We start from the raw sequence: 21,025 nt of genomic DNA, 5'->3' as shown, positions 1-21,025 counted from the left end.
CAGGGAGACTGTAGAGATTTTTATGAATAGGGTAGCCAAACATCTTTAGAAACCATCTAGACAGAGCTGATTCCTTCAGATCACAGAGGCAGAGAAGATGACCACTTGTGCTTTACACACCAGTGATTTCCGTACAGAAGTACAACTTCTCCTTACTCACAGAACAGGACTCCAGGTGGTTCATGCACTGAAACGCAAAACTGCTGGATGCAGGGACAGGAATAGATTACTAGACTAACATAAGCAACAGTCAGCAAATCTGAAGAGAAAGTGCAATGCTTCTCAGCTCAAAAGGCAATGAAGGAGTCAGTTCAGACCCAGCTCCACCAAAAGCAGTTACTTTAACTGGAGATCCACTGGTTTATACTGGGTAAAACATACAGCTCAAAAAGCCAGGCCCATTACATCAAAAGCACTAGAATGGAGTACACTTCACAATGATCCCTGGGGTCCACAGCAAGGAGAGAAAGAAGTAACCAAAAGTCACATCTATGAAACAATATGCATGAGGAATTACTTGAAAGCCTTGGGAAGCCACATCCTTCCCCAGAGAGAAGGCTAGAGAAAGAAAAAGTAAGTCTGGCCCAGAGAGTTTAAATTCTTTAAATAGTTTTGAGTTTTTCCCAAATACTCAGAATACATTTCTGAGTCCATAAATGATGAAAGGATTCCCAGATAATTGAAGCATCACTTATATTGCATTGCTTAACACGTAAGGAAATGAAACAGCCACGTACTGTGAATTGCTTACCAGAGTGCTGTATGACCGTTGCTGCTTTCCTCACCTCATCCTGAGACCGACCATCTGTGACAACAACAAGTACCTTGGGAACACCTCGCCTCATGCCACTTTCCCAAGTCAAAACCTTTTCTTTGATAAATGTCAGGGCTTTGCCTGCAAAGTGCACAATGAACAAGGAGTCAGCCATATTATCCACAAAAGAAGAAATCCCTTACTTCACTTTGAAAGGGCAACAGTCACACAGCTAAAACAGAAGCACATAAAAACCTAATTCTTCAGCCATGCAATATTAGGATAATGAGGCAGTTTCTGAAAATATTTTATCTTAAAGAAATACAATTACTGCTCAGAATTACCTGTCCTTGTGTTTCCTCCTCTGTACTGAATATTTTGAAGAGCCCCCAGGGCTTGGGCCTTATCATCAAACGTATTCAGTTTAAATTCAGATTTTGCCTCATCACTGTACTGCACAAACGAAACCTGAAATGGAATATATCACAGTGTTCAGTCTCATAACTCCACGTTCAGACCAACTCTCTCCATTGAAATAGGTATTGTGGTATATTAGTAAGCATTAAATAATTGAAAAATCTTTTTCATGTATGTATGATTATGCACACACATACATATTTACATACACAGATATTGTCACAGCAATGTGCACACAACACTTTTTTCTTTCTTTCTCTTTCCTGTATGAAATGTGATGTGACCTTAAATATGTATGATTAAATTATTGCTATTACTATGATGCAGTATATATAGAGCCTATTCTCTGCTTCTGAGCAGATGTACAGTATCTACAAAACCTCTTCCAGTGTTTTTTAGGAAATACAAAAAGAATTTGGCAATAGAATGTCAATAAAGTTGGATATATACAAAACTGTATACTCTCTTGCCTTAAATACTGGAATACAATCACTGAATGTTTATTCTGAAATCATCTTTAAATATTTTATATATATATATTTCATTTTGCTCCTTTTAGTATTCTGTAAAATTGCAATATTATACTATACTAATTTGATGCTGAATAGACATCTCTCTGTATGTATATAATGACATTTATTGAAGTAAATTCCCCTTTTTAAATTATTAATATCCAATTCAAAATCTGAGATTGTTGCAACTATCTCAAGAGGTATGTGACTTAAATATTTTACTAAACATTAGCATTTACATGTCCCTGTCACCTATATATTAGGCCTTCTCTGTCTCTAGGCCGGGGACCCATATATATTTGCAGGAAAAAAAATACTATAAAACAAACAAACAAATGGAAAGGAAAACTACCCGGTATAGATTAGAGCTAAGAAAGATAAAGAATGTCTGAGACAAAGCAAAGTATGAGGGGTATCTTTTCCTTAAAAATGTCTAGAGGGTTAAAGATAGGGAAATATGCCTAGAAGATGAAAGGCAGTTCATGAGCAATGTAAATAGTTTTTATAGTTACTGTGGAAAATCACTCCCACAATCTCCCACAAAAAAACCCCACCTTCAGCCTTCTAACCAAGGAAAACCTGCATTGCACCTGCAGGTTATTGCAATGTTCCAGAAATACCCTGTAAGAAACTCTCTTACATCTCATGTCATTCACTTCATCTAGCGAAAGAGAAATGGTTATGGGAACCTAGGCAGTGATCTCATCCAGCTTCCCATAAGCAGAAGAAAACCAGTAATAGTGCAAGGCTTACAGTAAGAAGCCTGACAGGAAATGTCTTTGACATAACTAGGATCAGCCCAGAAACCCTGAAAGTCTATTCCTCATTAGCTATTACTGTTTACTCTTTAAAGATGCATTACTTCATTAAGAGGACTAACTTTCACCTTTTCATACTCTCACTACGCCCACGGTGGAGTGGACCCAAGTTACCTATCTTTAGAATGGGATGAAGAGACTTCTGCAAGTGCCTCTCTCGAAGGGATTCTGCCTACTTACTGCAGTGGGATTCTAGGCAGCTCGACAAGACAAGGCTAATGGCAAGCCAGCTGAACTCTACAAGCACAAGACTCCTTTCTTGCACTGAGAAATTAAAACGTAACCCTCACTCAACAGTCAGACTGTCCCCAAAACAGATTTCTGATATGACACAGACAAAACCTAGCATATAACAAGTAGAAAGCATGCCAGTTGTTGATGCCCTTTACAAAGAAACAAAACTATAAAATTAACCATACATTAAGCATACATCACCCCAGTTCCTCTGCCTGGAGGATTCACACACACTACAAATTTTGTCTTTCAGAATAGTAACCTTTCAGGATAGACTGGATTTCCTTTGTATTTACAAAATGACGAATATATTTCATAAATAATTATACACGTGCACACATACACATGCGTTGTAAAACAATCTAATACAAAAAAATGACAGCATTCTGAAAGAAAGGAAAAATCAGATGTAACTTCAGTAATTCAGCTTCATCTTCAGTTTCCCTCCGAAATTTACCCAGTGGAAATAATAAACCTACCTGGATTCCAGCAGGATTAATCAAGTCAAAGGCTCCTACTGTATTAAAAACAAATTTCACTACTTTGTTGAAGTTATCATCACCAATACTCCAGGAAGCATCAGTCAAGAATACTATGTCTGCTTTGGCACCTCTGCATACTGAAAGATCAAGAAAAGGAACACTTAAAACACATCAATCGTATCACTGTGAAATAAAGAGCATTGCTTCAAAATTTGAAAATTCAAGAATGACAAATATTCAGCAAACTTCTATTACCATGCAGTCAACCTGGCAGATGGTTAATGCTCAACACAAAAACATTTATTAAAAATTTTCAAAGAAAAGTTCAAGAAACGAGGAAGAATTCAAGAATTAAATGTAAATGTTTTAAATTACTTTTTTTTTCTGAGTAGCTACCATAAAACATAAATTGTCTGCTGAGGGCAGACAGACTCACAGACTTGCTGCAGAGCTATAGAATATCATGAATTTTTTCCCCAAATATATGCACCTTGCTGTTCTAAACCAGGAAATGTTGAAGTCTAGTAAAGCTGAAGAGCAAATGGATGGTATTAGGGAACTGGTTTCAAACTTCATTTCCCTAAAATGCTGCGCTAGTTTTAAAGCTATTTAAAATTATGAAAAATAGAATTAAACTCTGAAGCAGTGCAGCAACTACATAAAAACACTGAATAAGTCTATAAATAAACATACCATCCCGAGCTGGAGGGATCGTGGGAGGTGGAGGAGGTGTAGGTGGTGGAGTTGGTGCCTCTGTAGGTTTGAGGACTGAAATGAAATAATAATTTTTTTACTCCATATAAATTATTTCATTCAAGGAAAAACTCTAGGTTATGTATTTTATTACCACACAGAAAGATTCTAATCTTTTCTCACTAACCTAAACAATGTATAATTGGCAAGGAAAAATTTCTTGTGTTACAATAGTAATGAGATTATAGCTATTGTTAAAACAAAGGTACATGATTTCATTATAACAGGAACACTTTTACATGAGCTGAGTAACACCGCACTCTGATAATGCATCTGTTTTTCATCCAAGTGCTAGGAAATACTTGGTTTGAAGAAAAGCATAAGAATTTCTCATTCTTTCATAAACTCCAGTTAACATTATACTGAGAGAAAGAGGAAAGAAGATCACTTAAAAGAGGTATTGAAAGCCATTTAGGAGCAAGACAAGTTCTACAGCTGAAACAAGACAAGTTCTATAGCCAAAACTTAAGGTTCACACTATCTATTACCTACCTGTATGCTCCCTCATAGAGACTGGAGGCCCCTCAAGGTTAGGGGTCTGAACAAAGACAGTAGCATTGTATTCTGTGTCTGGTGAGAGGCCAGTAAAACAATGGCTCGTTTCTGATCCACGTACCGTGATTTCCTGTCCTCTGGAACCTGTCAAAAAAAGCCCAATGGAAAGAGAGTTAGAACTCACTATTTCCCTTTTAATATGTGTACAAAGAAGTGTAGAAATTAGAGACCTCTTGAGAGGAGGTTGGAGCAGATGGGACAGTAATCTTATTCTTGTCCCATAAAAGCCTTTCTAGACCAAGATTATGTGGTGATTATGCGCCATGGAGCATACTGGAGAGTAACATTGCAGTGTACATGTGAAACCCAGGTAACTAGCCGATTTCCACTAATGAAAGTTAACTTGAAAATAAGCAGCACTCCCTCTTTGCAGCTTTTTCACCACTCTAAAAAAACAGGTTATGTTCAGAGCTTTAAAGCTCAACCAGATGTATCATGGCTTCTGGTGGGTGCTTGCCACCATCCCAAATAAGTGGTGCTGTCACTGAAATAAGACAATTATGTTTCCAGAAAATGCAAAAAATAAAATGCACTTACCATCAGCTGGGTTTAGCTTCAGTCTGTAGGAAGTTGCTGACCGATGAGGTGACCATCGGATACAGAAAGTATCCCAACCCACTTTATAACTTGTTAGGTCAGTGACATTCAAATATACTGTGAACAGAGAAAGGGATAAATTGTTCTCTGGAAAATAGTATGTAATGGATGAAGCACATAAAAATGAAAATTATATTAGCAGTGCTGGTCCAGAACTTGATTTTTTTTAAATACTCACAGAAGGAAAGAGCAGTTCTAGTCAAATCTCTTCATTTTCTGTTACACCCTAGAGATCCCAGTCCAGCTATTTACAAAGGCCCGAAGTCTGATAACCTTCCCATATTGGGTAACAGCCCATTTTATGAGTTTTCACATGAAGTAAGTTGAGTTCTTTATAAAATAAGAAACTTCCAAAAATCGGAATCTGACTCATATATATGGCAGTATGAAAAGAATGTACTGAGTCAACAAAACTCAAGATGCTTGATTCATTTTAACTGAAGAAATTTTTAGAAGTTTCTTAGCTGAGGCCGTCAACAAAATCATCTCCTTCCGAAAAGCTGAAGTTTCAATCACCAGACATAGCTGTGAGATAAAAGCAGAGTAGCAAAATGCCTAGACCTGCTTAGCATGGTTAAATTCTGTAGTACCCTGGAGACAGATAAAGATTGACTCCAACTATAGCTGAATAAAATTTTAGGAAGCAGGCTAGAAAATTTTATATCATCAAATCATTACTTAGAACTATATTTCCATTACTGTTCCCAAGCTTAGTGTTTTTAAGATCTACTTCACGGACAGATGGATAAGTATTCTCCATGAGAGGATATTCAGACTTTCTAACAACCAGCCTTAAAAATCCTCTCTTAATCAACGTTATCTCAGATCAGCATATGCATTTAGCATGACTACAACAAAATTATTTTTACTTACATGTAGTGCCTTGATCTGTCAAAGGTATGCTCATTCCAGCATCATACTGGGCATAAACATTCACATCGTAAGTAGTACTGGGAGACAGATTATGCAAGGTGTAGGAAGTGACTTCTCCCACAAAAACCTCCATGGGCTCATTTGAACCTTGAATTGAAAAGAAGCATTAAGGAAGTACAGAGAGAGAAAAAGATTCATGATTAGGTGAGCTACAAAACTATCCGCTGTCTTTCACATGTCATTAAGAGTTAATCTCATTTTTTCTAAAACAAAACATACCAATTTCTTAAATTTTAGCATATTAGACTGTTGCAAAGAGAACATACGCATAGCTTCACAAGCTATTGTGCAACATTTGTGTTTAATTTAACTTATAGAAAGGTATGTATATTGTTTCACTGTCACATAAAACAAAGGTTCTGAAGGACATTAGTACCTAAATACCTGTCCAACACTCATCTCACATACACCAGTTCATATCCTCAGAAGGACAAGAGGTATTAGAGAGAGGAAAACTAAGCCTGGTCCAGGACTTTATCTAGTTACTGTATTGAATTTTAACTATACAATTCAATCTCTGTAACTGAATGTATGAAACACAGTGTTTGATATTTTGTATAAAATACTGATAATAAGACTTAAGCTTCCATCAAAATCAGTAAAAAAAGGAAATAAATAAATCCTTTAACACAAACATTTCACAATACATATGATATCTGTTCTGATCTCGCATTAGCCACTCACTATTCTGAAAGTGGTGTACTGAGAATGAACAAGCTTTCTTACCCACAGGTTTGTATACAATTTTATACCCAAGAACAGGGGATGGTGAAGGATCCCAGGAAACTCTGAATCTTGTATACCATTCATCAGTTATATACATATTTTGAGGAGGAAGCAGGCCAACTAAAAAGAAAGGAAAACACTCTAATTAGACTAGTGACAGTTTTTCAACCTCTAGAAACTTACATTGTAACTTTGTCAGGTAATAATCACGTCAAAGACAAGATTAAGATAATGAAACCTTAACAATGTTGGAGTGCTCAAGGAATATGTGTCTTAAATTTAAAAAAGAATATACAATATTAAAACTAATTACCCGTTCTGCCATTTCCAATCAGTTGTCCACCATCTCCATCTTCGTACACAGCCACAACAGTAATTCTATATGGCGTATCTGATTGCAGTGGTTGTAGTATCACATTATTTCTTATCCCAGGAACTGTTGTCTAGAGCACAAAAGAAACAGGTAAACAAACTCACAGTCCTGTAACTGATCAATAGTGACAATAACTGGAACTAAAAATTTGTTTTGACATTTGGCGCACTTTTTTTATGTCCACTGTAGATAAAGTAATTCAGGATATCTTAAGGGTTATAGCCTATAAACAATTATTAGTATTTGTTATTTTATATTATAAAACACTGTGGTCAGCACAAAAAGATAAATCAAATTGACTCTTCAGTCCCTATCCTTACATTTGACTGAGATGCGGCAATTCCTCACCAAGATTTCAATGCTGTTCCCTCATAGAAAGGAAAAAGTCATGATGATGTGTTTGGAGGCAGAAAAAGAGAGAAAAAAGCTTCTAAAATGGTGACAGAAGTCAAAGTCATTCATGCTACTAATCAGTTTCATTTCTACCTTTTCATTTTCCTCATCTTAGGATATTATTGTCTTGGCGGAAACAACAGTTAGTCTGAGAAGGATGCTCTAAATATTTTGATATGTAGAAACATGCCTGTTTATGCATCCTTCAATCTCCTCAACTTCCTAGTGCAGCCATGCACTATTGCTCCCTCCTAATGAAAAGGTAGGTATAATCCAAAAAGTGACACTGCTCCATAAAATGGCCATAAAGCACTGAAACTACAGAAAGTAACTTGAGTTATCTATTGCAAAAGCATGTCCCAGTCAACATTTTCCATTATTACTTGATAAAAATTTTCAGTTGTTTGAGACTTGCTATTTTTATGAAATGTCCAATATTTTCTGCAAAGAAGATATGTGTGTTGAAAAATACGTGTGTCCTCATTAACAAGTCCAGCAGGGAATTTTCAACCACTGAATTTTCAGCATGCCCTATACAATAATATATAAGCAGTAATAACATTTAAATAGCACTCTATACATGTTACATTTTGGCTGGTGGCAGTCAGCAGGAATTCTGCCATTGACCTCTATAGGACCTGAGTTTGGCTTTGCTATAAACACTCAGGGAATTTTATAAGCTTCAGATTAACTTGTGCTATCATTAAGCTGCAGGAAATTAAACACAAACACTTACAATTCATACTGAACCTTACAAAAGCAAGTTAGATGCTGAATCAAAGTTACCATTGCTTTCTTATTAAACTCTGCCAACTCTCTTCAATTTATAAAATGCAGACTTACGTTTATTCTGTATCTTAGCACACTGACTTCATAACGAATAGAGTATGAAGTAATAGATGGCTATTCACTGTAGCACAATGTTTGAACTAAATGTCAGGAAGCAGGTTCTGCTCAGAATCCTCTGATTAATGTGTGACTCACATATTTAACATTATTTTACACACATGTTGGTTCATTAAACCACATATGTTCTGCAACTTTGTGAAAAAAAATCCTGTTTCATACAAACCATGGCTTCTCAGCATTGACAAGAATGACCAAAGAACCCATAGAGCATGCAAAGTGTACTACATGTAGAACAGGCGTCTTTGTTCTTCTGTAGCCTAAAGAATCAACTGAGAACATCTCGGTGCTTATTAAGGAATTACAGAACTTACATATTCATCGATAGGGTCTCCCACAGTGGGTGAATAAATGATTCTGTACTGCTGAACTGGCCCATCAGCATGGTCCCATTGTACAGAAAGACTGTTTGTGGTCTCATCAAACACTCTCACATTCCTTGGACCACTGCGAGGTACTAAAGAAAGAAAATACAGAAGGTTGTATGGAGCATGATTCTTCCAGTTCAGTGTCACTCTCACTGATTCAAATGCTGCCCTGAAGCCAAAGCCAAAGCTAAGGGCCCTTTCCAAAACCCTGAATAAACATATACAGACACATTTAGTCAATGGTAATATAGCAGTGCCTGAAGGTCTTAAATAGAAATAGGGCCTTAACTGGAGGAACTGGAGCAGTATGGAAGGGAGAGAAATCAAAGGGATGTGCAAACTGAGCATCTACATACATTCTGCTTCTTGGACTCTTGCAGACAAGTATAACTGTAGCCTGTCACATCTGCAAGTTTTAGATGAATATGGGGATTTAACAGAGAAAGCACAGAAGCAGCAAAAGAGAAGTGACCTATTATTGCCATACGCAGTTTCTTTATACGTTATTTCTAGAATGAATTTTAAAGAGGCCAAGCGTAAGCCAACTAAGATCCCACAAGCTAAGTTGTAACAAGGAGGTTTTGGTGTTTAAGCATCTCCAGAAAAAAACAAACATCTGGGGAGGCTGACATATACAATTATCATGTAAGACACAGACCATGAAGCACATTTTTTTCTGTTGACAGCAAATTCTACCCATCTTAATGTGCTATTTTTTTCCAAAAGACAAATTGTTATTTACCTGTAATCACATTTTAAAGAACAGCTTTTAAACTCTTAAACATTCAAATTAACCTCATTTCACAAGTGAAAATTACATTGGTAATTATGCATGTACTACAACTGCCAGACAACATAGCAAAAGCTCCCTTCCAGAGAGGCCTATAATTGCTTCACCCATAACTCAGATGCATTGATCTCAGAGCTGCACTGAATAGCTTACACTATTTGTGATCGTAACCAATTTTATAAATTCTTCACACACCAGTTTTGACATATATTTCACAAAGCAAGTACTGACTGCCTCTTACATGTTCTTCCCTGTGCTTGGCTTGGATTTCCTTCTCCATCTGCATACAGAGCTATAATATTTATTGAGTAAGCAGTGTCAGGAGTCAAGCGTTCCAGCATCACATCACGAGTGCTGCCTGGTACCACAATCTAAAACAGAAACAAAAGGCACCTATATAAAAAAAGTTTCAGTTTATATCATGTCTTGTTAGAATGAACAATTTGAATGAAATATAGAAAAACTGGGAACATGACCACGCTGCACATTTTCCAAGAAAAATAATACAAGTTTAAAATAAGCAAATAGTATTGATAAAAATTCAAGAGCAGGTGCAAAAAGAATGACAAACACATAAGGAGCTCTCATTCTGCAAATGGAATTGTTATTTTTTACATTTTACATGAAAATAGTTCAGAAAAAAAGAAGAAACATTCTTTTTTCGAAGAATGAAAGAAAGGAAAAGAAACCAAAAAAGGAAATTCTGTCATGGTTTACTGACAATATAAAGGACATTTTCTAACAGATACTAATAGACAGGTTCCCACTCGTGTGAAGTAATATGCAGTTTCACTTTACAGATCCAAATAATTCATTAAAAATTCTTACACTTCCTTACATAAAAACATATTCTTCTGTACATGTACAATACGGGTGTACATTTTGTGTGAGTACATTCACAGGTTTAGCTCTAAAACTGCACCTATTTCTACAAAAATCCAAGAACTTTTACTTCACATCTGGAGGGCAAATTTTTACCCATATCCGGACTGCACTGCTCACCAAGACCTAACTAAACACTAATGATTTGGGGTAAACAGATGGTTTAGTGGTAAAATCACATAAACTTGGCATCTGGTTTCATAATTAAACATTTCCTAATAAATATTTGTTGTTTCCTTCTCTCTTAAAAAAAAAAAAAAAAAAGGTTTTATTTTAACTCATCTTTATCTGCAATATGATAAAGGATACTCAATCCTCAATACTCAGTTTTAAATGGGAGAGTCTTATTTCTTATTTCTTTTATTTCATCAAACTAAGCATTTATTTACAATGGACTAAATTCCTGTAGACACAGTGTTTTCAGCAGGGACACTCCTGGGCAGGCAGTTGGGCTGAGTTTATTATTATTGTTCTACACTCATTGAGGGAAGCAATATCCTCCACACACTTTCAAGGAATAGTATAAAAACTAAATTACTTACAGATTCTGATGGCCTTGGGCCAGACAATGGAGAGTAATTAATTCTATATTGCTGTACTGGACCTGGAGCAGGTTCCCATCGGACATTCATGCTGTTTGGTGTAGGATTGTAAACTTGAATGTTTCTTGGTGTTCCTCTCTCCACTAGATCAAGGATAATTTAAACAAAGTTTTACAAAGTTGCTTACATAAATTCTAGTTCTATTTGAATTTACAACAGTGCTCAAAGGAAGCTGAAAAGCACATCAGCCCAAAATAAACACATTACTTTTTTTCCGCCAAAAATCTACAAATCTAAGAACCTCAGTGATTAGTCTTTACAAACATCCCTGCCAGGCAGCAAAGTACATATGCTTACACTGCAAATTGAAGGTATGATCATAACACTTTGTTACCCTATTGTTGATCAGACAGGTATGAGAAGTAGCCACAAATGACACATTTTAGCTCATGCTGACATTAGGAGCTCAAACTCCCTGGAAAATTTTAAGTACATTATGGACATTAGCCTGGATTAACACCAATATTTGCCATTTGTTCACCAGTATTGCTACTGGCACTAAAATTTTAATTTGGAAGTAAACAAACTTACTGTTTACTTCCACAAACTTGTGTGGAAGTAAACAGTAAGTTCGCTGCACAACATAAGAGCTGAGCTTGCCTGAGATAAGTGGACTGAAAGCCTCCACCCGAATAAGCAAAGAAAATGGAATAAGTTACAGAGCTGTAACCATCACCAAGCAGGTAAATAGAGTTTCTTACACTTACATTTTAGCTTTGGGGAAAATAAACTTCCACATTTGATGTAAAATCAATTTCTAGTGACCTGAGCCACTCACACAAAAAATCCTAACATTTTCTTGAAAAGGACTACTTTACTTACAAGTTCTTCCAGTGTCAGAGACACGTCCACCATCCCCCTCTGGGAAAACTGGAACCACAGTTACAGTGTAAGGTGTGTTGGGTTCAAGAGTCCTCAGGACGACATAGTTTGTGTTTCCTGGTACTGTGGTCTACAAATTTAAAAAGAAAGGTAGGGGCATGACATTTACAAAAATAAGCAAATATTTTAAGCTTTTTTGTATCTCCCTTACTCCTCCACCACATCCCATTTCTCAACTGGATCTAATAAAAACTTTCCAAAAGGTGAAGCTCGAAGTAACAGGGTTCATGGCATCTTCTGGAACTGCCTTTCAAGCAGGTTCTGTCTTGGACTTCACAAAAATGATTGTTAAGTCCTATCCTCTCCTATATAATCCCTTACAGCTATCTTCACTTTGGGGTCCAGATCCTGTTCTACTAATAACAGTAGCAGAATCTGCAGTGATCTCTTTAATGACTACTATTTAGCAGCTCAGAGGCATTGAAAGGTCACTTTCTAAATCAAAAAAATAAACATTACATAACACTACAACATGCCAATGACAAGAAGTAATGAGCAGCTCACGTTAGAAAGTAAAACTCCACAGCATTTAAGAATGTCATCAGTAGCTCTCTAGATGCTATTGAAACAGTGGCAATTCATGTACTCCTCATTTCACAGGCACATCAAATTGCACAGATGTGGAAAAAGAAACACAAGTGGGAAAGAATAATATTTTCCCAGTCTGCAACAAGGGTTCATATTTTCAAGATTGTTTTACCTCTTTAACAATTAAGCAATTTTAGGAGATTAGAATAAGACACCTATGTGAATTTTTCTGCTTTCACAAATATCATACCGGCTGACTGCTTACAGTCACATGACTTCTTAGCAGTAAAAATGGGTAGAAATGAGGTCTGCTGACTTTATAGCCTTTTGTACACCCTGAAGTCAGCTTTACATTCACATGCACTGCCCTAAGAATAAACAAAACAAAAAATTGTGTGTGGTATTAAATCCCTGTGCTAAGAACTAATCACTGAAGATCTACTGTATAAAATCAAACATCTGTAATACATATGGGAGTAACTGACTTTCACAGAGGTGCTCTGCATTTTGTCCAGGGTAGCTATGAACAGAAAAAAAGCCAGTGCATAGGCAAACAAGACCCACTTCACTCAGCAGTATTTCTCTCACTAGCACCATGAGCTGCAATTTATCTGAGACAGTGAGATCCACACAAAGTATTTACCATTTCTTCTGCACCTCCAGCTGTAGGTCCATAAAACACTTTATACTGGCGAGGACTTCCTTCTGCATGATCCCATCGAATGTTCAGAGTACTGGTGGTTGGGTCATAAACTAGCAAGTTCTTCACAGTAGTGAGAGGTTCTGAAACAGATCAGTGAGCTGTCAGAAATGTGGAACCACATTTTCTCACCTGTGCTGTCAGATCATGCCTATGTAATGCATCATTAGGAAATTTAAAAACCAACAGGTTTAATAGTTCGTGATAAATGTTATTTGTCTTCATTAATCAGAACACATCAGCCCCATCCAAGAGCATAAGGAATGCTAAATACAGTAAGAAAAATTTCTTTCTGCACACTGTTTTAGAATTATATGATGAGTTCATTAGGATTATTTTCTTCCTTCCTCACCAAACACATTGCTATGTCTGACTTTCCATTGCAGGCTCAAAAGTAAACTAAGTACAAATGAATTAATAAATTTATTAATAAATTTATAGTTAAATAATAAATTAATTAATTAAAAATAGTGAATTGGTTTTTATGCCTGAAGTGCCTCTGGTAGCAAATCACTCAGTGCTTTCTATAGTAGGATCAAAACAATGCTATCAACATAAAATGGTAGAGTCTCAAAGTGCACACTGTAAAGGTCAGCCTCTGATCTGCAGGTGCTGACAGGAAAACAGTAAACTTATACTTAACAACACACATATGAGAGTCACATGCTTTCAGATGCTTTAAGGTGTTCACTAAATTGTGGCATAAGACAATTAAACAGATTAAAATGAGGAAGATGTTCCATAGTAGCATTAAGGTTTCTCTCAGCCTTAACAGCTGGGCATCCAGTCTAAGGTAGTGGTCCAGGGTTTCTCCACAGCCAGTAGACTGACAGGCCTTCTTACTTTAGATACTTGAAACCCATCAAAGGACAAATGACAAATACAGATGGGATGAATTTCACCACAAGGAATTTTTCTCAGCTAATTTGAAAAGCAATACATCAATATTGTTTCGCACCTAATAAGAAGATCTCAAGAAGTTACTTACTGGTTCTGCCTCGTCCTGTCATTCGTCCTCCTTCACCATCTGCATACATTGATGACACAGTAATAGCATATGGTGTGTCAGGCTGCAGCTTCTGTATCACCACACTGTTCTGCCGCCCTCCAACCACAGTCTGCGGTAAAACAAAAGAAAAAGATTAAAATCCCTTTTATGCTGTCCCTTTTATGCTTACTGTTACAGTGAAGAATGTAAGCATTTGATGCAGAGTGGAAAATGCTATGAAATATCATATACTGCAATGCCTTTGTGACTGACACTGGCAGTAGACATTGAACAATAATAATATTTAGTACATATTCATCTTAGCAAGTTTAGACAGAGTCCAGTGACACAAAGTCAGTATTCTTTAAGACCTCCAAACTTGCATATAGCCACAATTATCTATCAACTGCCAGTTCTGTACCAGCACAGAGCTGTTTCTCTGCATTGCCTCTGACTATATCATATTGAAACCAATGAGATTTTTATTTATTTTGACAGACTTCGAATTGGGGTCTTTATGCTCCACTCTCTGGTAGAAGGCAAGCATGGAATAAATTACAACACTCTGTAGATCTCTAATGTACATTTGATACAATATCAACATTGTCTCTCCTTGATTTCAAAAATTTTACAGCATGATACTTCAGCTTCTAAAACATCTGTTAAGAGTCTAAAATCATTATACATCTTTCATCTCAATCTTTATTTTAGATATAATCCTGTGATCATAATCTCCACCAAGTAAAAGATTTACAGTGCACTGAGAAAAATACTTAGATCTTCAGCATTTGTGAATCATGAGCTTTTTGGTTTTTAATTGTGTGAAATTACACTTGCTCAAGAGCATCCTTTGTACCTTTAAGACTACCTGCACATTTTCAAAGCCTATTCAGCTAATGTTTGTCATAACACTTAAAAGCTTCTGATGATGAAGAACTGATAATAAGCAAACGTTTATACATCTTCACATTTCATAGAATTAGATTGTTTTAATTTACAAGGAAACTTTTTATTGGTACTCAAGTGTACAAAGCTCAGTTCAAAGCATAACCACTTTTAGCATCCCATCATGGCTACCTCCATATTTTAGTATCTATTTGCCTTTCAAAACCTGACCCCAAATGATCATGATGGTCTCTGGAGTTTGGTGTGCAATTTTTGCAGAGTTGTCTTCAAATCACCTGTGCTCTTTCTTGCTGCTGAGGCCATTAAATGTCAGAAAGGGCAATAAAAAATTTCTAGAAATTCTATTTTAAATATTTCAGTGGGGACACTGCTACTGCCTACCCAGCAACTGCAGTTTAATCAAATATCATAGTAACACAAGAAGTAGACAACAAATTACTTTTATATGACTGAGAATTATTTGCAGACAGACATTAAAATGCCATGAACAGAGCATGAGTGTTCTGTGTGCTCTCCTCAAAAAGAGGTGTCTTCTCCAACTGCCACTGCTGGACTCTATCCAGTTGTGAATAATTAAGTCTATTAAGTCTATTCTTTGCACAGATTTCAACAGAATGCTCGTAATTCTTTTTTTACTCCAGTACCAGCAATTAATTACAGATATTAATTAACCTTACTGCTGTTCCTTATTCTTCTAGTGATTTCTCACTAAATTTATATTCAACTACTCAATTCATTCAACTATTCAATTACCTCAACTCAAATGCATGTTGTTCAGAAATGGGTGCATAAGTATCCAACTGATTCGAAAGTAAACATTCCTAGATACTCTTCCGAACATGTGTGATCTCTGATTATAGGAACAAGCTAAATGAGTGTGGTTCTCTTCTGAGGCTGTGCCTCTGAGTCATTTGGCAGTAACCACAACAGCCTCCCACTGCAGAATAGGGCATTTTTAAGTAGCACACATTTCTGATAAACAGGCTGACTGAATTACCATTCCCAGGCTGTGTTGTGTAGGCCGCCAGTAGTCAACACAGCTCTTGCTGACGATGCAGGGAAAGCTGGCTGATCATACAGTACTGGCTCTCCCTATCATTACAGCTGCTGAATCATATTAAAAGACACTAAAATACCTTAAACACTTCCCTAGCATATGTTTTGCATGGATTTGTTTTTGCAACTGCCGCTTCTGGGTGGTTATTCTGTCCCTACCGTGGTAAGAGACAGTCTCAACTGTCCACAGTATGTTCCACGGCAAGGTCCCTCTGATAGCACATGAACCGCACTATGAAAACAATGGAAAACTCTGGACTATGGAAGTAGTCATGGTAGTTGATATTATTGATTGTTGTGATAACTATATATCTGTGACTTGTAGTCTCATGTGCTGATTGTCTTGTTCCTCAACACATTTTAACTTTATTCTAATTATATCTATAGATTATGTGATTTTCAAGAAAACAGGCTGTATCCGAAGCGGCTTTTGCTCCATAAAGAGCATTCTATCTTGGATTTGCAAGGGGAGAAAGAAAAAGGTGGGAATATACACTCATTCACTATAAATATAAATCTTCACCTAAAAGTTGATTAATATATACACTGTTGTGCTTTGAAAATAAATTATTCTAATGGATTACTTTGCAGAGCTATCATTTAAGGTTGAATAACTATAGCACTTCAAAATTAGTTACCGACTGTTCAGGGCCATCCCCACTGATAGGCTGGTAAATGATCCTGTATCTCTGCACTCGGCCACTGGCAGGATCCCACTTCACAGTCAAACTGTGTGAAGTTGCATTGTACACCTGAAGGTTTCGTGGGCCACTCTTTGGGGCTGAGAAACATAATAAAGAAAAGAATAAATATGTAATTCAAGCAAAAAGCAGGGACAAACACTTCATTCATACTTTTAGGGCTGCACGAATGCTTGACCAAGAGCAGAATGTATTAAGTACAAGACAACTTAAACTGTAATGTTTGTAAAATAATAAACATGTGCTAATCTAGCGTTTAGTATTCTTCCAAATACACAATAATATTTATTAAATTATCTCAGCTTTGTAACGTCAACATTCCTCATAGTTTAGAAAAAGATAGCTGTGAGTTTTCTTTAATAATACCATACCTGGAAATTCAGATTCTTACCTTGTGTGGTGATAGGTACCAAGGGTACTAGAAAAAAGTAGAAAGAGTTTTCAGAATTCTTGTATGTGTATGCCTTCTGATTTAATAACTATGAATAACAACATGCAGAAACCCTTTATTTACTTACATGTTCGTTCACTGCCAATGAGGTCATCACTTTCTGATTCATCAGGATAGATGGCAGTAACTGAGACATCATATAATGTATCTGGATTCAAATTTTCAAAGACCAAACTATTCTCATCCCCATTTAAGATAGTCTTGTGGAGAAATTAAAAAAAAAAGAAAAAATAAATAAAAACAGAAGAAACAAACTAAAACAAAATGAACGGAGAGTGGGATATAACTGAGTAACTTTTTACACAGTAACATGAATACAAGTGGCTGTAACTATGTGTTCTACACCTTCTTACTGAATTTCCATTGAGCACAACAGGAGGGCTTGCAAGTTATAGGCCATTTATTAATTAAATTTCTGATTTTAAAAATACACCCTCTGAGAGACTGCCCACAAAATCTTATGGTGACTATCTATTCTTACCTCCTGTTTTTCCGATCTTCCATAGGGTCCCCAGGTTATTCTATATAGAGAGACATCTGGAGCTCCATGATCCCAAGTTCCTCTAAAACTATTTGTGGTTACACCTGTGATTCTGAGATTGACTGGTGCTGGCACAGGCTCTATTATGAGAAAAGGAAAAGTATTCCACAAAACGTAACTACAAAATAAATACAGTTAAACCAAGGAATTATTCAGACAAAGAATTTAGATGATTACATGGAAGATTCATCTCTCAGTTACCATGTTTCTAACGACTACAATAAAATGCTGTAGTATAACCCAGCCCACCTACACTAAGCAAATTGTCCTTCGTAAGGTCACATCACCAGGTCATTACCTGATAAAACAGATGTAGCTCTACTGACCTCAGTAGAGGTCACAACTCACATGCCTACTCACAACAACTGAAGTCCTGGCTCTTACATTTTGGAGTTAGAAGGAGTGATTATGAACTCCCACACACAGAGGTCAAGCTCCTGCATGAGTTTCTCCCAGATCTTAAAATTCTTTATATAAGCCAAATAAGTCATGACTGAATTACACCACTTGTTTAAAAAGAATTCACAGAGGTTAACTGTAGGTTAAGGAGGTAAAATATTATAGCCACTGGGAAGAAATGAGTAAATAGGTAAAACCAATTAAATTAAACTAAAATTAACTTCTTTGGCAGAGCTTTCCTCTTTTTCCTTACACACACATTCACACAAAACCCACAGCTATAGAAGAAAGGCTAGCCCAAAAGCAAGCAAAAAAATCTCACAAACATTTTTAAATATATCAGGCTACAAAATGAAAAGTTTGGGGAAAAAAAAGAGAGAGAGCACGTGCATGTTTTTTCTCTTTCTTTTTCACATCAGAGTGAGGGGCAGTGACAAGGTAGCGTTGTTCATTTCTATTCTAGCTCTTCTGGTTAGCTGTCTTGTTAAATCATAAGCCTAGATCAGGATGAGATCCTTCCCTGATACCAGCTTTCTCCTTTCAGTCTGTCACCTCTCTTGTATGGAGATCAGCTCTTCCCATTTGTGCAACACCATTTCCTTGCCTCTGTTTGTTGAGATTACTCAAATGCTGCCTTTATGATTCTCTAAAAGTACAGACTGGTTTAGCATCCCATGGTACAAAAACTCTCTTGGATCAGAAGCAAGATCATGTCTCAAATCCTCTAGCATATGCCCCAGCTTCCTACTCACTTTCCTAGATTCCTGCATAGACTTGCTAAACCTTTCCTCTGCCCTCATATTTTCTTACTAATTCTACCCCTGCACTCCTCCTTCAGCCTCTAAACACAAATAATTTTTCTTCAGTTGCTGGTCTGTCGCCTCTCTGCAGACTGCAGTCTCAGCGTTTACTGCAGTGAGACACTGAATTAATCTAAGATTCCCAGGGATTATTATATTGCAAATAATGCTATAAATGCAAGGAAAATATTTCTCTGATAAATTAAATTACAGTTCCACCTAAACTCAGTAATATATTGCAACACACACAACTTAAATAGAACATAAGGCAAAAATATCCACAAGAAGAGTTATTAGGAAAACTTACGAGTGACAGCTTCTGCATTTATCGGTAGGGATTCCCCTTCATCGTATACAGCAACAACTTTTACATTATACAGTGTTTGCGAGGAAAGGTCAGAGAGAGTAGTGCTGGTTTTGAGTCTGTCAATTTCCACCTAAGAATAAAAATAGGGACTTAAGAATTGTAAATTGCTCTGACTCTGCATTTGACTAAATGGCAGAAATTCCTGTACTGAAAAACAGAAAAGTATTCTGCATTAATTTTGCCATTTACCCCTAAATTTACACCTGAATATTGAGTGCTATCTACTAATTCCCTTGCAAAGCATATTGTTTCGGATACTAGCACTACTTGTGGATCTTTCACTGCTTCGTTCTTTTGGAAACAAGGATGCAGACTGCATCTCCAGAAAATTCTCATTCCCTTACAAAAACACGTTTAATCCTCCAAGAGCTGACTCATGCCTAGCAGTGCAATTATGGAAAGCTTGCACATAACTCAAAGACATCTCTAGCAATGCTCACACATGTTCTGACAGTGGGCAAAGGGGCTAACATACCTTTATTCCACAATCCTGTCCTCCTAATTGTAAGCTATTCTTAGAGCTTGGCAAGATAACACTTAGGCAGAGAGTAGAAATGGCTATTTATCAAAGCACAGGAAAATTCTCCAGTCAGTTTGAGGATTTTTCATCTCTGTAGGAGGAGGAAGAGGGGAGTACACAAAGAATTCTATCTCATGCTTCTTCAGTTTCCAAGAAATCAGTACCCTTTCCTGACTGCAATCACCATGAACTGATGTTCTTTATTCTCAATGGTGGCTTATAATACTACTTTTACTATTATTTTAGTAACCTAGCTCCTCAAAATAAAACTGTCTTCTAGTGCTTGCAAAAATGTTCCTGTCATTTACCTCCTTTACATCAGCTTCCTCAGCTATTTTGTATCTTAGGACGTATTTTCGAACTTTCCCTGGGGCAGGATCCCAAAGGACATTCATGCTGCTGTGAGTAATATCCTGAATTGCTAAGCCTCTGGGTCCAGGCAAAGGCACTGTAAAAATAATGACAGTAGTAAGTGAAAATGCCATTCACAGCAGAGGTATAGGTCTTTCACAGAAGGAAATAAATTCTTTTCATGCATTTCATTGAAATGGAGGCAATAACTTTCTGGGAAGTTCATTGCTCTGGCCATTAGATGAGACAGCTTAAGAGCTTATTTTCCCAGCAAACAGCAAATTAGCTATAAACTACAGTACCTTCACCTTTGTAAATTATGAGCACAATGTTTTTAGAAGTATCAGTGCTTAAGATCATAACTTTTGGTGACAACAGTCACTTTTCATGTACAGTTAAGGGTTTAACATTTTTTTAGGAACATAAGAATAACCATACTGCATCCATCTAGCCCAGAAACACACCTCTGCCAGTAGGAAATGTTTAAAGAAAGATGTTTAACAAAAGGTTTTAAAAAGGAAGCCACGTATAGATCATTTTCTATACTTAAGAGAATGTCTGAATTCGGGAACAAGGTTTCTAAGTTAATGCAAGCAAAATTGAGACCTTTTAAAAACACTATAACCTCGAGATTGTCAAGCCAAGTCCCTTCATTACTGAATGAAAAAAACCTTTTGTTCCTCTTTTAATAGTTGGTCCCTTTTCATTGAAATTGTCTTTAAGATCTTTTGGAAATGTAT

At 36.6% G+C, this 21,025-nt stretch overlaps 1 protein-coding gene across 5 annotated transcripts in view; it reads right to left on the bottom strand.

Moving 5' to 3' along the window:
• Positions 1 to 21,025, bottom strand: part of COL12A1 (collagen type XII alpha 1 chain) — a 106,983-nt gene that overhangs the window by 36,340 nt on the left and 49,618 nt on the right. For all 5 annotated transcript variants that reach the window (XM_050895172.1, XM_050895177.1, XM_050895174.1 and 2 more), the window contains 21 exons: positions 20,243 to 20,382; positions 19,355 to 19,484; positions 17,789 to 17,928; positions 17,375 to 17,507; positions 17,248 to 17,274; positions 16,794 to 16,936; positions 14,194 to 14,323; positions 13,149 to 13,288; positions 11,918 to 12,047; positions 11,036 to 11,178; positions 9,853 to 9,982; positions 8,768 to 8,910; positions 7,095 to 7,224; positions 6,782 to 6,901; positions 5,996 to 6,142; positions 5,063 to 5,179; positions 4,463 to 4,609; positions 3,911 to 3,985; positions 3,215 to 3,354; positions 1,099 to 1,222; positions 752 to 895 (listed from right to left, as the gene is read on the bottom strand). In XM_050895172.1, coding sequence (XP_050751129.1) covers positions 752 to 895; positions 1,099 to 1,222; positions 3,215 to 3,354; positions 3,911 to 3,985; positions 4,463 to 4,609; positions 5,063 to 5,179; positions 5,996 to 6,142; positions 6,782 to 6,901; positions 7,095 to 7,224; positions 8,768 to 8,910; positions 9,853 to 9,982; positions 11,036 to 11,178; positions 11,918 to 12,047; positions 13,149 to 13,288; positions 14,194 to 14,323; positions 16,794 to 16,936; positions 17,248 to 17,274; positions 17,375 to 17,507; positions 17,789 to 17,928; positions 19,355 to 19,484; positions 20,243 to 20,382 — 2,673 coding nt within the window. The remainder of the gene's footprint in view (positions 1 to 751; positions 896 to 1,098; positions 1,223 to 3,214; positions 3,355 to 3,910; positions 3,986 to 4,462; positions 4,610 to 5,062; positions 5,180 to 5,995; positions 6,143 to 6,781; positions 6,902 to 7,094; positions 7,225 to 8,767; positions 8,911 to 9,852; positions 9,983 to 11,035; positions 11,179 to 11,917; positions 12,048 to 13,148; positions 13,289 to 14,193; positions 14,324 to 16,793; positions 16,937 to 17,247; positions 17,275 to 17,374; positions 17,508 to 17,788; positions 17,929 to 19,354; positions 19,485 to 20,242; positions 20,383 to 21,025) is intronic.

Source organism: Gymnogyps californianus, chromosome 3 (assembly GCF_018139145.2).
Source record: "Gymnogyps californianus isolate 813 chromosome 3, ASM1813914v2, whole genome shotgun sequence".
Classification (NCBI taxonomy): domain Eukaryota; kingdom Metazoa; phylum Chordata; class Aves; order Accipitriformes; family Cathartidae; genus Gymnogyps; species Gymnogyps californianus.
The sequence above is the reverse complement of the archived record's forward strand: the minus strand, read 5'-3'. Positions and strand labels throughout refer to the sequence as shown.